Source organism: Antennarius striatus, chromosome 21, assembly GCF_040054535.1.
Source record: "Antennarius striatus isolate MH-2024 chromosome 21, ASM4005453v1, whole genome shotgun sequence".
In the NCBI taxonomy this organism is placed as follows: Eukaryota; Metazoa; Chordata; class Actinopteri; order Lophiiformes; family Antennariidae; genus Antennarius; species Antennarius striatus.
In genome coordinates this window covers 4,893,795-4,909,997 of record NC_090796.1, presented here as the reverse complement: position 1 = coordinate 4,909,997, position 16,203 = coordinate 4,893,795, and the positions used below count along the sequence as shown (strand labels likewise).

General features: G+C 39.9%; 2 protein-coding genes across 5 annotated transcripts; one reads left to right on the top strand and one right to left on the bottom strand.

Annotated features, from left to right (window-relative positions):
• Positions 1-1,714: 1,714 nt before the first annotated feature.
• On the top strand, positions 1,715-4,035 carry LOC137588835 (bone morphogenetic protein 2-like). The gene is made up of 5 exons (XM_068306131.1): positions 1,715-2,027; positions 2,303-2,442; positions 2,664-2,780; positions 2,920-3,082; positions 3,623-4,035. Exons 1-5 carry the CDS (start codon positions 1,715-1,717, stop codon positions 4,033-4,035), a joined length of 1,146 nt encoding a protein of 381 aa, XP_068162232.1.
• A 998-nt stretch (positions 4,036-5,033) lies between these two features.
• Positions 5,034-14,213, bottom strand: LOC137587980 (uncharacterized). 4 transcript variants are annotated; one of them, XM_068304659.1, is made up of 3 exons: positions 14,071-14,213; positions 13,894-13,995; positions 5,034-12,547 (listed from the first exon to the last, which is right to left on the bottom strand). In XM_068304659.1, exon 3 carries the CDS (start codon positions 12,421-12,423, stop codon positions 6,199-6,201), a length of 6,225 nt encoding a protein of 2,074 aa, XP_068160760.1. In that variant the 5' UTR covers positions 12,424-12,547; positions 13,894-13,995; positions 14,071-14,213; the 3' UTR covers positions 5,034-6,198. The 4 variants fall into 4 exon arrangements, with proteins under 4 accessions (XP_068160760.1, XP_068160763.1, XP_068160762.1 ...); XM_068304662.1 differs by having other exon boundaries at positions 5,034-12,543; XM_068304661.1 differs by having other exon boundaries at positions 13,894-13,992.
• Positions 14,214-16,203: the final 1,990 nt, after the last annotated feature.

Here is a 16,203-nt window from a genome sequence, read left to right as displayed (position 1 = left end):
TCAAGATCAGCACATGTGTTTGTATAAATAAATATATATATATATATATATATATATATATATATATATATATATATATATATATAGTTAGATTTAACAACCTCAACTTAAACACTTTATTCTGTATTTCTTCAGCAAGGGAGAATCTAGTTATGAAACACAGACACAAACATTCTCTAAAAATCCATGACTGCCAGCGCCATTTTGGAACTTTCAGTATAGTTCTGCTGTATGCGTTATGGGGGCGTCTACTCCATCCCCTGCCCTGAGGTAACGCTCTGCACAAACCCTCTGATGTCAGAGGGTTTCCCTTTCAGCTATCTGCAATCAGCACATGGTCAGGGTAAACATTTGAGGACACCCACACTCAGCAGCTGTCCCACACATGTTCACGTGCCACACAAACACACATGGAACACAAGCAGCACCATGTGTGAGTCACTTGATTACACCTTGACTGAATGTTACCTCAGCATTTCAGTTCCTTGAATTAGCAAGAAATGGAAAGACCACATGTCTATTTCTCATACTGTAGATATACATATATCCTGAAGTTCCATTAGCATTTGGGGGATTGTGGATAAGACCTTCTCTCACCTTTCTCCCGGGAAGATGGACATTATGCAACATGAAATTCTGATAAGAAAGCCAATCACCATTTGATCCTGTGGTTTCTGGCTGCTTGCAATATCTTCAATCTATTCTTTGTTTATCTGACAGTTTTGTGTCTGGCTGTTCCAAGAGAGAAAAAGGCCAGTCATCAGGAGAGTAACGGTTGTGGATGAGAGGATCATCATTTCATTGTGATGGCCTTGGTTTTATTTACAATAAGGTGGAGGCTGGGGCCATTGATCAGTAGAATGATCCTTTGATCTTTTTTGTTTGACCTGATTAATTGAAGTTCATCTCAGATTCACCCCAGGGGAGGGTAAATGCGCTGCATAGATTTGGGTGTTAACTCTGAGTCACTGTCCAAACAGAAGTGAACTGAGGTGAGGGGAGGAGAAGGGACGCAGTAACCGGCTGCGTTTGGTGGAAATGTGCACATTAACAAGCAGCTTTTGAAAACGTGTTTCATTTGCGTCACGACTTGACTTTTTCGTTTACTCTCCTGCAACTGGCCTCATGCTGATAACAGAGAAACGCATGATGTGGAGCCCCACCGACTAAACATCATAACAGTATTTGGTTGGCCCTGCTAATTGGTCCCATTAATTAAGACAAAGGTTATCATCATGCATGCTTCCTACGCATGGGCGTCACGTCAGAGTTATGTCAAATTAAATGTATATTTTAGTTTGAAATATTTGCACAATATATTTTTTTTCATCCATTCCGTGAGTCATTTCCACAACTGATTTAGTCAACATGTAGTTTTCCATGCTGACATTTCACTTTCTTTTATCAGGTTTTTTTTTAAAAGATCTTAAATAACTTGCTTAAATATGTAGGAAATGTCATTAACATGTCTCTAGGTCAAATAGACGCACTAACCCTGCATGACCTCTCCCGTCCTTGTCATTCAATTGTTTTTGTAGCTCATTTTCCGGCCGTTTCTGTGTTTCCTTTGTGCTTTTCCCATTATAATCAAACACAGCTCAATCATTTCTGGTGTTAGGTGAATACAGGGGCAGCCTGTCATCACAGGCGGCGGTGGGGTCGTCCTTATCTCCTGCTGTCCCACAGATATTGGATTCAGTCCACCATCTCTAAAATGAAAACAAGATCTCTGCGACTGTGCCTCGTCCTGGCTCTCCAGCTGAGATGCCTCTCCCCGCTCGCCATCCATCCGGACGCAGCGGCAGGAGGACGGCGCGCAGGCGTGGGTGCGACTGACGCGGCGCATGAGATGCTTGACGCGGTTCCCCAGCAGAGGGATTTACCCCGAGGTCCAATAGTGGCTCCTCACAAAAAGGCGCCTCAGTTCATGTTGGATTTTTTTCAAGGGGTGTCAGACGACAATTTGAACCCAAAAAGCCAGAAGGAGATTTTGGAAGGAAACGTAGTCCGGAGTTTCGAAGATAAAGGTAACCAAGCAGTCATCTCTTTGCGAATTTAATTACTTTGTGAGGAGGTATTGACTAAAACATGTACTTTTAATCGAAGCCGGTATTTTGGCACAAATAAACACTCATTACTTAGAGCACCTAGTTGTTCTTCAAACTTGGCGCTTTTACGCGCGGCTACCGCTCAGTCAATAGAAGTAGATCGGTAAATTGATCACTTTAAGGCCGTTGCCCAATATTTTCATCAAAACGTTTTGTACTTTAATGTCTGTTTAATGTTTTTTGTTTGTTTGCAGGTCAAGCAGGGCAGAAGTTTCACTTCTTCAATCTCTCATCTCTCGACAGAGAGGAGCGGATGGTCAGAGCGGAGTTCCGTTGTTTCAGAAAGACACAGAAGTTTTACCTCGGAAAGTTTTCTGGGCCTCATTTCTATAAGGTAAAATGTCTTTTGTGTGAAATTATCTAGTCTGATTCTGAATATTTTTGAGACACATTATAACTACAAACGAGCAATAGTCCAGCTTCATTTTATTATTTTATCACCGACCAAAGAACAATAATATTAGGACTTAAAATGAGGTGAGCAAATTCTTAAAAGAAAATTATGTTTTATTGTAAATGTCTCCTGACAAACAGCTTGACGTTGTGATTGTCCAGGTGGATCTGTATGAGGTGCTGGATAGTAGAGTGAAACCGTGGAGAGGAAATATCATCACCTCCAGAATGATGCCCCTTTACACACAGGGATGGGAAGTTTTCAATATCACTCAAACGGTAACACATTTTTGATCTTACTCTAAAAAAAACCCAGTTGTCAGTGGATCCACAAATGAATGTGTCTGACCTGAAATCAATAAAACACATTCTCACTCCTGTGAATATGTGTAAAAACTGTTCATGCTCTGAATGCAAGGTTTCAAAGTGGATCCTCAACAATCAAGAGAATAACGGCATCCTGGTGGTGACCACGCTTCCTTCTGGTAACTGGATGGAGTCCATGACTGACATGAGTGCCTATCTGGTCATATTCTCAGACGATGGGAGGCCAGGGGCAACAAATCAGTCCTTTTTGGGTAAGACAGGGGTCATGGATGAGACTGTTATTTGTATTGGCTTTGCACTTTGGTATCATGGATATATATGGAACCCCCAAAAAATGAAATTCAAAGTAAATATTTTGAATAAATTAAGAAAGGAAAATTACACGAATAATTAGTCAGTTATAGTTAGTTTCACACTGGATTCCTTTTTTTTTTATTAATGTACACATTAAAGTGTGCTTATCGTCTCACAATAGTGTCAAGCTACATTATGTTTTAGATCATCACCTTCATAAATGTTGTTGTCATGCCCACTCATTGTCAGTAAACCTTCTTCCTCCCATTTGTTTTTGGGTTTTTCTGCAACCTTAACAACTGCTAGCAACTTAACCCGAATCACGGTGGTAAAAGCAACATTTATTTTTATGACATGCATCTGTTAGATAAATACAATTAAAATATTTTGTCTCAGTAAATAAATCTTTCACAGATGCAACATAACCTCAAATGTGATTTTTTTTTTTAATGTAATTATCATATTAACTTAATGTGTTCCTTTATTTGTTTCCTTGGGTTAAGCCAAACCTGCAGCAGCAGAGTCTGTGCTCCACAACCGTCGCATCAGGATACGACGTTCGTCACCGGAATCCTTTCCCCCCAGTCACCCCCACACCTGCCAGCGTGTTCCCCTCTTTGTTGACTTTGATGAGATCGGCTGGTCGGGCTGGATCATCTCTCCTCGGGGATACAATGCCTATCACTGCAAAGGTTCCTGCCCTTTCCCCTTAGGGGGAAGCATCAGAGCTACCAACCACGCCACAGTGCGCTCCATCATGAATGCACTCAAGCTGTCTACTGATAAAGTAGGAGCGCCCTGCTGTGTGCCAGACAGACTCCAATCCATCAGTTTGTTGTATTTTGATGATGAGGAGAACGTAGTATTGAAGCAGTATGATGACATGGTCGCGTTAAGTTGTGGCTGTCACTGACTTGTTGTGCACCTTGTGCACTATAGAGACCAAGGGTTGGTTTGATGGTGGCATTTTCACACTGTTTGAAACGCTGCAGTTTTTTTTCAAATGTTGTATTATTTTGGAAAAATAACATAACTACTGCTCAGCTAATCAGTGATGTTCTGCCTAGTTCAGTCCTGCAAATCCAAGCGTAGAAAGAAGGGAGGCTCAAAACATTTACAATATACCTGTCCTCTGTCTATCCATCTATACAATGTGTGTGTTTGTGTGTGTGTGAGTGTGTATGTGCGCACGCGCGGGCGCACGCAGGTAATTTTAGATTTAATTTAAATTGGAGGATACCTTCCTACAGTTGCTATTGGCCTATTTTAAGTTCTTTCCAGGGATGGTTGATTTGTACAACCAACGTTATGATGCCACAAGTCAAAAAAGTTGATGAAAGTTAACCTTAATGATTAAAGTAACAAAATCCACAGCCCATTCTTTGGTAAAGCATTTTAGAAACTGTGTTAAGTGTCAAGATGTTATTAAGATTTTGCCTCCTCTGGACAGACTGAAAGTGTTATTGACGTGCTGATAGAAGATGCAGGCTGTTGGCAACGTAAACAATTCATCTCCTGTTGTTTCAGTAACAAACCAACAGGGGGCAGCAGTTGACTGCAATGTCATGCTGAGATACCTGGATCAGATTATAATCCTCCATGAGGTATTTTTACGACACAGTTTTTCCCCATCCACAGTTTTTACGACCACCTTTTCCAAATTGAAAATCCAAATTTCAAATTTTAGAATAATTTTAAAATTCATACATTAATTTGCAGTATTTTATTTAATTACCAAAATGTGAGAAAGGTTTCTGAGTATTTGAAATATTATTTTAATGATCAAAACTGAATTAGTCGTTGTAGCCATTATGATTATGATAACAAATAGTTTTAGTAGTTTGGAAAATAATTTGTTTGCAGAAAAAGTTTTCTATACACATAAAAATAAAGACAATAATAAAACTAACATCGGTTGATTTTGTTATTTTATTGGAATGGATCACAGACACAATTTAACTCTGCTTTATTCTAATTAAGAGAAACTTGTGACAAACCTGCAAAACAAATCGTTCTCCATTTCTTTTGCATTAAACAAGAAGAAAAAAAAAACTGATTGCAAACATCCCAGTTCAAGCTTTTAGACAATATAAATTAGATCTCTTGTCTTAAACACATTAAATAGGTGAAAAGTGTACTTTCAACTTCAGCATGCAAAGGATTTTTTTTAAAGTGTTGTGCTGATGTGATACGGATCACTTTTGTTTTTATTTTATGTGGTGCTCATGATAACTCATGGGATCATCAGCACTTTCTGATGTACAAAAAAAAATTAAAGCAATGAGAGTTCCATATACAGTACCAAAATCCACAAAACCCAAAAGCAGTGGAGACTCTAACACCACTGTGGATGTCTACAAAAAAATCCGGCAATTACAATAAATAGTACACATTTACATTCAGGCATACGGTACCATGTCTGTTTATACTTTAAAGCATAATATCTTCCAATTCTTTTCAACATCCTTAAAAGTTACTCATTACCTGACACAAATCCATCTACCTAACATTACTGCAATCATTAACTCACAAATGTATCATCTCCATTCATTCAGTTCACATTCATATAAACACATTCCTATTCACAAAGTTAACTGAAGACGCCTTAGGTTCAGAAAATCTGCACAGCATCTCTATTTCACATTAAAGCATTTTAAGCAATACAATGATCAGATGATTTAAGTTAAGGTTAAAGCCTTGAAAGAAAAATTTACCATGAAACCCAAACATCCATCAAAATTAACAGGCATTCATAATGTAACTTGCATTGATGGTTCAGTTTTGCTGTTCATTATGTACGTCATATTAATTCTCATCACACTGTTATTAAAACAACAGAAGATGTTTGAGAGATTATTTTTAATTGCTATCTTGTTCCAGCAACTGAGCAAAGAGAAATTTTAATCCTTGAAGCAAACGTAGGAAAACCTTAGCAACCAAATCTGATGAATGAGACAGTGTGAAAACAAGAGCACACAAAATCAAACCGAAGCAACACATGAACACGAAATAATCCCTGGAATGCAATGAATACAATTTGATTTTAGAAAACAGAAAAAGCAGTAGAGTTTTTCTTTCAGCTTGCACGGTCCATCTCTTCTGTCCCTAAAAACTCCCCTAACATGTGGTCGTGTTGAGCATAGACAGGCTCTAAGTATGGATGTCTCTCCTGACTGTGCATTTGGACTGACTTCTCATGGTGTCTCTGCTCAGTGTCTTCCGATGCCACCTGAGTGGCATGTATGTTGGCTTTCTGAGCCATCGGAGAGAGAGGCACTGGTACAAATCCATGGTAAACAACCAGAGGCGGATTCAACACTTCCAATGGTGATGCCTGAGGTACCACGCCCTCTGGTGGCTGAACTGGCAGCTGCACATAACTTCCTGTTTCGGGATCAAAGAAAGTTTTTGTCTTGACTTGGATGGGCATATCCACAAAGAAATACTGCCCAGAGTCTGGATCCTGGAGGAGTTTACGTTGGGTCATAGGGAAGGACTGTGTCACAATGGCATGCTCAATGCTTGACTGGCGAGAAAGCTGGCTGGTGTGGCTTGACTGACGTGACAGGGTTGAAGGATGAGTTGCTTCTATGCTGTACGTATCAATACTGTGACTTCTTCTCAACGGATTGTGTCTGTTTGCCTTGTCTCTGGCTCGGCCTCTCTGCTGAAACTCGTCCATGATGGATTTCTCGATGCGCTGGGCCCTCGGGTCAAGCTTCTCATTGACTGACATGTCACCACTGAGCCTGCACTCCACTTTATCACCTAAGTACCTATCAATGCTTTGTGATCGTTGGTACTGCCGGTCCACTGTGGGTGCCCCGCTGATGTGAGCTTTGTACACAGGTACATTACTGATGAACCTATCACTACTGTAGTTTCTTTGGCCTGGTTTATCTCGAATCTGTCTGTTGCTGCTTCGACCCTGCCTTCCTGTTACACTGGTTGGTGCTTCATTGTTGTTGTCCTCCACAGAATCATGGCTCTGTCCAGTACCGTGGGCTGGGTGTTTTCTGTCCTGATGGGGTCTTTCACTGTGATGCTCAGTCTTATCTTTATTGTTTTTACCATAGCCTTCACTGTGAGGATGGCCTTCTCTGTCAGTCTTTTTCTCATTGCTTTTAGTATTCCTGCTGCTGTTACCACTCTTGTGATCGGACTTGTCACTCTTTTGTCTGTCCTTTCTGTGAGTGCTTCTGCTTTCAGATGCTTTGTGTGAGGACTTCTGGGCCTCCTCCTTCTTCATCCTCCTGTTTGCTATCTTAATAGCTCTCAGAACAGCCTTTTCAGATTTAGGTAAGACAGCTGGTGGTTTGGGCAGCCCTGTTTGGCTTTCATTCCCACTGCAGGTGGAGCTAGACTGTTCACTGGGTGGCTCTGGCACCTCATGCTGTGCAGGCACTCCAGCATTGATTCCCACCTCATCGGCTGTGTCAGCTGTGCTGGTTGTTAAGCTCTCCACACCTTCAGATGATGGACTCACCCCAGAAAATATATCCTCCTCCTGTGGGACATTGAGGAATAATCCAAATTCTGGTCTCTTTTGGTTTTCATTTTGCAGACACGAAGGAGGCTGCAACAGGGGAGGTAAATCATTTGATGAATTATGTTTCGGATTAAAGATATTGTCTGGGATTGGTGTGCTACTTCTGGGAGAAGGATCATTCTCTGGAGGGAGCTCTACATTTTTGTTTGCTTGATGTAAGTCCTCCTCTCTCCTCTCTGAAAGGATCAAATTCCCCCTTGGTGACCATGGTTGTATAGTCTTCTTCAATTTATGACTGAAAGTATTGTCTTTGACCCTAAATAGGGCAGGGATCCCCAAAGATGGTGAAAACATGTTGGATGGTGACATCGGTGTTTGACTATTTTCATCTTGAGTTATACAGTGATCTATTGTCGTGTTGTCTCTGTCTTTGCTGTCTTTGTTCTGTGTCGCTGTTTCCCCTCGAGGAAAATTGATAATTTGGCTTACAGCGTCTGGCTCATTTTCATGATCACTTAAAGAGTAATATTCCACCCCAACCTTATCAGAATCCTGTTTTAGATTTTTTGAAACAGTCTGTTCCACCTCACAAACCTCATCAACATCTCCAATCAAGTTCTCCAGGGAGTGGTAAACATTTGAGTCAGTCTCAGTGTTTCTTTGCAGTGCACTTTCCACAGAAAAGTAGGATGACTTTGAGGACAAGCTAGCTTGATCTGGTGGACTCTGATTAGTGCTAATTCCATTTACCAATAATAAAGGAGACATTATACTCCTGGGGATTTCACCAAGAGTCTCTGTATCCAGGTTGGTTTCCTCAGTGGCTCTGTTTATTCTGTCAGGCTCTGCTGCAACTAAATTGTTAGTTGTATGGTGATCTGACAGATATAACTCCTCCCGTTTTAAACAATCTCTCTGCTTTTCTTCGAATGTTTCCTGAGCCGTGTCATTTGTAGTTTTAACTGCTGTTTCCATACTGGGTCTCACATCTGTTTGCAAGTTATTAGATCCAATTGCCTTCCCTCTTAACTGTGGTGATAAATACAATTTATTTTCAGAGTGGGGACATGATGGTAAAATTGACTCACTTACAGCAAAATCAATTGCAGCAATGGCTTTTGAATTTGAAGCAATAACCATATCCCCCCTCTCTTTATCAGCAATGGTTTGATTCTGATTGGGCAAAGAGTCTTTTATCAACAGTTTGTCCAATTTTTGTTTATCTGAATCTGTGTTCATCTCTTTGAAGCATACATCATCATTTTCAACTTGTTCATCATTGTCAAATACACCCTCTATTACTACATCTTTCAAACTATCTGTCTCATTAGTAACACTCGTGTCTCTTCTATTCACTCCTTTTTTGCTCCTTGGAGGAACAGGAGGAGCAGCTCTCCTTCTACCTTCACTCTGAGTCATCACACTTTCTCCACTTTCTTCAGATATCTGTCTCACTATGTGTCTATTTTCTTGTGATTCATAGCCAGACTTATCAGTGGTTTTATCATTAACATGAGTTGTGTGACTTTTTCGGACCATGTTTGGCTCATTGCCAAACTTATCCTCGACCCTACCGCTTGAAATGTGAGAGTCCTCAGACCCAGGTTCAGTTTGCGACAAGATTCGTCTCATGTGATTTTGGTCTCTTAAATCACTCAGCCTCTCTTTTAAGTCAGTCTCTTGTGCAATTGCTAGAGTGTTTTGATTTTTCTTGTCATCTGTCATAGAGTCTTTTATAGATTTTCTATGCTGCTGTATCCCTGATACATAACTTTCCTCATTAGTCATGTCATTAAATATTAGATTTGCATCCTGCTCTGTTAACTTACTCTTTCTTTTTTGCCTGTCTGAGATAATTTCCTCAAGTGCCATTTTAGCTTTGTCATAATTGTCATTGAAAAGAGATCTATTAACTATGACATTGCTGTCTATCTTTGTGAAATTATCCTTTTTGTTTTGCTTCATCTCTCTACTTGCAAATAGTTCTCTTTTAGCTGATGTATTCCCTCTCATAGACAGCATGCCCTTCTTTATATTCCTTAGCTCCCTTGAGATCAAATCATTCTTAGCCTTCGTTTCTTCATCTATGTCAATAGCACCTAATCTGTTCTTTGCATGATCAAGAACACGATCACTGAGCCTTGTTCTCTCCAGCTCTTTCAATGCATTCAAATCATTAATTATATTCTCACTATCTCTAATTTCTCTGAGGGATATCTCTTCTTTCTCCATTCCTGTTTTAACTTTCGGGTTACATTCTTTAAACTCATCTCTTTGTCCATCATCTGAGACTGAGTATCTCTGACATTTTATGAAATTATTTTGTTTGGCTGAGAACACATGTTTCAACGGAACCTGTTTTTTGATTAATTCAGTTTCATTTTGTGGCAAATCTAGTGTTGCATCCATCTCACCATTAGTTAGTTTATCAACATTATGTCCTTGCTGTTTGTCAAGATGGAGTTGAATATCAGATTTAATGAAGTTTTTCTTTGGAACAGGCGGGGGTGCTTTCTTCACCTTGTTGCCAACTGGTGTTACACTATTTGATTTATTTCTGCTTTCAGATGTGCTGTTCTCTGGTACTAAATTCTCTCTTTTCTGGTTCAACAATTCTTTTGACTGGACAACCATATTTTCTGTTTCCTTGTCTCTTAGTTCTTCTATGCCTGGAATGGACTTACTGATGCTATCTGACTGAACTGCAGATAAAGCTTTACTTTTTGCTGCATTTATTGCTTCCTTTGCTGCCCTGATTACATCCACTGTACTTATGGATTGACCACTTGCATCGTTTTCCTTAGAACTGAAATGTTGTGCTCCAAAGTATTTTTCCCTTGCAGGTTGTTTTGTTTTTTCTGGAATATTAGGCGTCCTTTTCCCTCCTGGAGCATTTGATGACACCTCTTCCTTCTGAAGTGCGAGGGGTGAAATTCTGGGTAACTGCTCAGTGTTATGTAAAGTATTTGATGAAAACCCTGTGACTGTTGGCCGTGGTTTTGGAGAGAGTTCATTGTCAATCACTACTGGCGAAAATTGATTTGTGTCAGATGGCTGATCTAGGTGCATAGGAGGTGCATCAAGAGATTTTCTATCACTATCAGCAGTTGCTTTCTTGTATAAATTCAGGGAAGGGTAGTTTTGCTTTTTAGTTTTAGAACCCTTGTTATTTCTTGAACAGATTAATGGGGAGATTGGATTCTCCTCACCAAGACCGTCTGCAGCTTCCCTTTTAGTTTGCAGCAGATTTGATAATAAATAATCATCTGAAAGACGTTTATCAGTTTCATCCTTATTAAGACCAACTGTTGGAGTGCTGTTAGATTCAAGAATAGGACTAAAAACAGTCTGCTCTTCTTTTAAAATTGCAGAAATACTTAAATCAGATGTATTTCCCTCAGAACAAGCTTGTTGGTGTTTCTGACTATCTGACTGTGGAGACTGAGTTTCACCCCCACACACTTCTAAATTTTTGAATTTAGGTGGACTGTAATGACTTTTCACCCTTTTTCTGTTGTCTTTGAGGTTGAAGAGGATGCTAGAGGCAAGGGATTTGTAGCTGTCTCTCTTGACTGCTGGCTCAGGAGTGAGTTTTGCCACAGAATGTGGTCTTAGCGGAAGGTCAAGGGAAGATGGTGAAAGGATACCTTGGAGGATTTCTGATGTTTCTGTTGGTTGTCTGGAAGGAATGAGAGGAGTCATCAGTTGGCAAATGCTGAAAGGAGTTGATGCCAAAGAGCTGACTTCCTCAACTGCTTTCACCACCGTCGGCTTCACTTCCTTTCTGGCTTGTAAATGACTCTCATCCATTGTTTTTGAGTCATTTTCTTGAGGTGTAATTCCAGGCTGATTGAATGGAATCACACTTTTTTCCCTGGGCTTGTTTCGCCTCCAGGGGGCACAAGTTCCATCCCCTCCAAAAGATGGGCACCTCTTATCAGCTGGGGTAACTGAAGGATTTGTCAAGACCTTTGGTGGAGGAGAGGGAGGGACGGGGTTGGGAGCAATGGGAGGTAGGGGCTCAACTGGTGTTTCCTGGCATGATGGTGTTTCCTCCGTATGCAGAGTCTCTTTTCTATGTGCCTCTGTAAGTTCCTTATAAAAAGGCATGTCACACCAATTAGGGATATTCTCTGTGGAGAGAACTGTGTCATCTTGGCTAAAGGGGAACTGTTTCAAATCTCTCCATGTTTGGAAAGGGCTAAACTCACTGTGAAGAAAAAAGTTCTTGATATTAAGTTTCTTTAGTTTAACAGTAGATTTCCCATTTTTTGTCTTTGAGGATTTTCCTGTTGGAAGATCAGCACCTTTGCGCTTTGTGTGATAATTAGAAGAGAATTCAGATAGCTCTTTCTGGATGCTGCGAAGTGCAGACTTATCCCAAGACTCGCCCTTAGAGTCTGTAAAATCTCCATTTTTGATCAAAATCCCATCGCAGCTCTCTTCTGTGGCACTTAAAGCCTTGAGGAAAGATGACATGTGGGCAATACTCTTTTGCTGCTGTTGTTTCCATGGCTGCGTATATTCTTTGTTATTTTTGTTTTGCCCTTGCTTTTTAGATTCCTTATGAGTCTTTTTAGGAGGCTCCCCCGCCAAGGGCTTGTGGCAGCTAAAAGGTGAGTATCCATACAAGAACTCATCATTGTAAACAGCATCATCTCCAACGCAGAGACTTCGAAAGGCCCGATCGGTTAGAGTGCTGACCTCACGATCTGTTTCGTCCATGAACAAGTCAGTGAAGCTGTTGGGGAAGCGATGATGGAGCATGCTCCCTGTCCGATGGCTCATGTGTCGCTTTTCCACACAGCTCATGATGTCAACTTTCTTTCAGTTTCATGCATCACCGGTTTTGCCTCCTCTGCAGTTGTGGCATTGCATTTGATGATTTTTTCCAGCTCAGATGAACGTCAGAGAAGTTGTGGGACATGTAAGCTGTCTTGAGAGAAGAACAATAAATACCAGCATTAAGAAGTTGCGACCTCAAACAAGCGTACAAATTAGTTGCATTGATAAATTAACTATTTACATTTTGTTTAACGCTCATTGAAAGGTTGCCTACTTAATGTGATTACTGCTAAAAGTTATGAACTCGAACTGATGACCTTTATGTATATGACACATTCTGCAGCTAGGCTGTCACTATGCAGGCAATAGACAAACTCTTTATGCCATGTGCTTGGCTATTTTAAGCACTGTATGGTGCCTTGAGCTATCAGCAGCAAGCATACTTATGTTCCATATGAGAACAACCCAGATCTCATTGATTGGAACTTCATTAGAGTAGATCATTTCCATTGTTTGCATATTTACATACATTTTAAAGCAAATGCACGCTAGTCCCTCAAACATGATCATGTCTTCTTAAAATGTATTGAATAATTTCTTTAACATAGAGACAATTCCTTTGTTAATATTTTTTTCATTATAAAAAATATACACCACGGAGTATTGGAAATGCAACTATATCATCACATAAGTCATGGGGTACCTCGGCAGCAGCTGCTCTACTGTAGCTTACTTTAGCTATCTGGGTGAGGTCTTAGAATAGCTCATTAACCCATTTATATGTCCTGACCTGGGAACAAAGCCATGAGCAGATAACTCAGCTCATAACTATCTGTAAAACTAAGACTCTCCTTATAACTACTGAAACAAATAGAATTGTAATCATTCCTCAATTTAGTGATGTCTTATCTTATATATACACATAAAAATTCTATAGGCCCAGTTGCCACCACCCAATGAGGGTCATAGTCAAGGATGATTTCAAGCCAGGTGAGTCGGTACTGTTGGTATAACAAATAAGTAATGGCAAATTATTGTTTTTATTACGAACCAAGGTAAAATTGCTAGATTTAAATATTTCAACTGTATCTTGGGTGTGACTTACTAAATATTTTGGCTTTCCAGAAGAGTTTTGTTGCCAGCTGTCTCCATGCCCTCATAACTACAGATCAACTAGCGACCCCGGTACTTCCCCAGGATGCTTGTGTATTTATACCCAAAGAATGGGGTAGCCTAATTACATTAACTGCACTGTATATTTCTAATACTGGAATATAATTTACTAATTTTCTCATAGATACTAATAAATATCTATGGGAAAAGCTAGTTTTTTTTAGTAATAAAATGAAGCCAAAGGTCTTGTGTTATGATTTTGGTCATTTTTGGAGGGTACAGTTATGTACAGACCAAATCTAAAACTCAGTAAATTATGTTCTGTCTGCTGCCCCATAGTATTATTGTGTTGTAAACACTCATGTAGTCACACTCATCTCTCACCTGGGTAGTGAGTCTTTGTAGCTGAGGGACAAGTCCAGTAGACAGTGCTAGTGCACATAAATCCTCAATGTAGAATCAGAGAATCCAGTAGAAAATCACCTGCTGGCAACAACTTAAAGTTAGCAGCTATCAGTACCAGAAAACAAACTTTTGCGCTTGAAGTTGATGAACACTCACCAAAGTGAGTCAAGTCTTTAGATCCATGTTCGAATGTATTGCAGTGGCCTGGTGGTCCTGATAGCAAGCTCAGAAAATACAAAAATAGATGCACAAGTTGGTGTGGCCAGGCTCAGCAGCAACACAGAATACAGCTAGCGAGCTCATGTTGGAATAACCAGTGGGTGTCGAGTGGCAGGCCAAGACAGGCCAGACAGATGAAATGGACACTGTCATTGGTTATTTTTGTAACGAGGCAATGAGAGCCAATAGGCTCCCAGATGGAGCCTTTCTTTAATGGTAGGCACCTTAAAAGATGACAGGGATTTTGTGTCACTGAAAAGGAGGCGTTGGTCATGTGAGCCTCGATGGAAACAACACAGAGGTGTAAGCCATACTAAGCTGGTTGTCAGCACCAGTGGCTAACATTTAGCTTATGAATTCATTTTGCCTCAGTCACCCAGGCAAACAAGCATTCTTATTCATCCCATTACAACACACAACTCAAAATTAGCATGACAGTCCCTGAGTCTAGGACACGAGTGATACAAGACTGATATAATTCTTGTTGCTCAAGCTCTGTTTACATGATGGTCGTGTTGTGGAAATGAAGCAGTAATACTTGGTGGTTTAGTTTTAGGACCAGTGCAGCTGTTGTTAATGTGCGTTTAGTTTGAAATAGAAGCGGCATTTTATTGACTTATTATCCGTTGTGATTCAGAGGATGCCAATGGATGTGGTCACATGTGAAAGCTAACCCTGCACACTCTCTAAATGGAGAAAGTGGGTTCAACTTGCTTGGTTGTTGTTGGTGTCTTTTCATTTACCTACTGCATCATCATAGCTTATTGCACACATTTCAATAAAGTACAGTATAAAAATAGTTTTTAAAGCATGAAATGACAATCCTGCTGAGATTTCTTGAGTCCCAACAGGAACTCCTTGACTCTATGGCCTTATGATCCACAAGACTGCCAAATTTAAGTCAGTCTATTTCAGACATGTTGTATTTCATAAGGTAGGAGACTACCTCTCTGCTGACTGCACCTTCCACGCTAATCACTCAAATATTTCCCTTGCACATGTAAGCTGAGCGTCCTACTTTTAACCTTACACAAAAAAGTATTTTTTGCACAGCAGTTTATCTCAGTCAGATGACATGACCATGCCAATAGTTCCTTAGATTGTGTTCTCATGATTGTGTTCCTTAGATTGTGTTCTCATAATTTTTGTCCGTTACCCATTTATTCTAACCAGTTATGTATAAACTGTGGTATTATAATTTCTATTAAGACGAAAATATCTCTAGGAATAAACTTTTATGAGCAGAAAAAATTGCAAGCTTGAAATATGTATTTCTCAGTGCCAGATATGACCAAACTGAGGATAAAGTGAGACGTAAAATAGGATGCAATCGCTCAGCTGTCCTGAGACATCCGAGACATATTCAGCTGTTGCTTATATTTGTTGCGAGATAACAAGTGAGTCAAAAACAGATGAAAATAGAGTTGGTTTGAAATGAAGGTAACAGTTAATGAAATGATGGCAAGAACTTCAGAAAATGCGACAGAAAATGCATCGTAACTCATCAAAAAAGTGAATGTAACTATAAATACTCTACATACAACAAGAGACTGTGTCTTTTTTGACTGGATGTGTCAGCACAATTTCTACCTGCTAAATTTTGTCTATGCACTTTGTCCTACCATCAGTATCAATCAGTCTAACTTCTAAACTGAACCAAGTACGTTGTCCCTGTCAACCCCTTAAAATCCAATGACTCAGATGTCGGATGACTCAGATGTCAACTCAGATGTGCCGTGTTGCTAATGGCAACACGGCACTTACTCTACAGCCTTCGACAAACTTTAAATGATGAAGTTACGTTGCTACAATTTGGAAAGATTCTGAGGTTGGGTTAGGGTTAAGGTTAGGTAGATAGATAGATAGAGTTTCTTTTCTTCCTTTATCTGTTGAAACAAATAGGGTTTGGCTTTCATTCTCATGTTAATAACTCACAGTTTATAACATCTGAAATACACATTATATTATTGGCTGTCAAAATAGACAAGTTGATTTACATTTGTGAATGTTTTGGCTTGGATATAACTGTGAGCAGCAAGCCAGTGGTAAGTGGAGCCGCAAAACAGACGT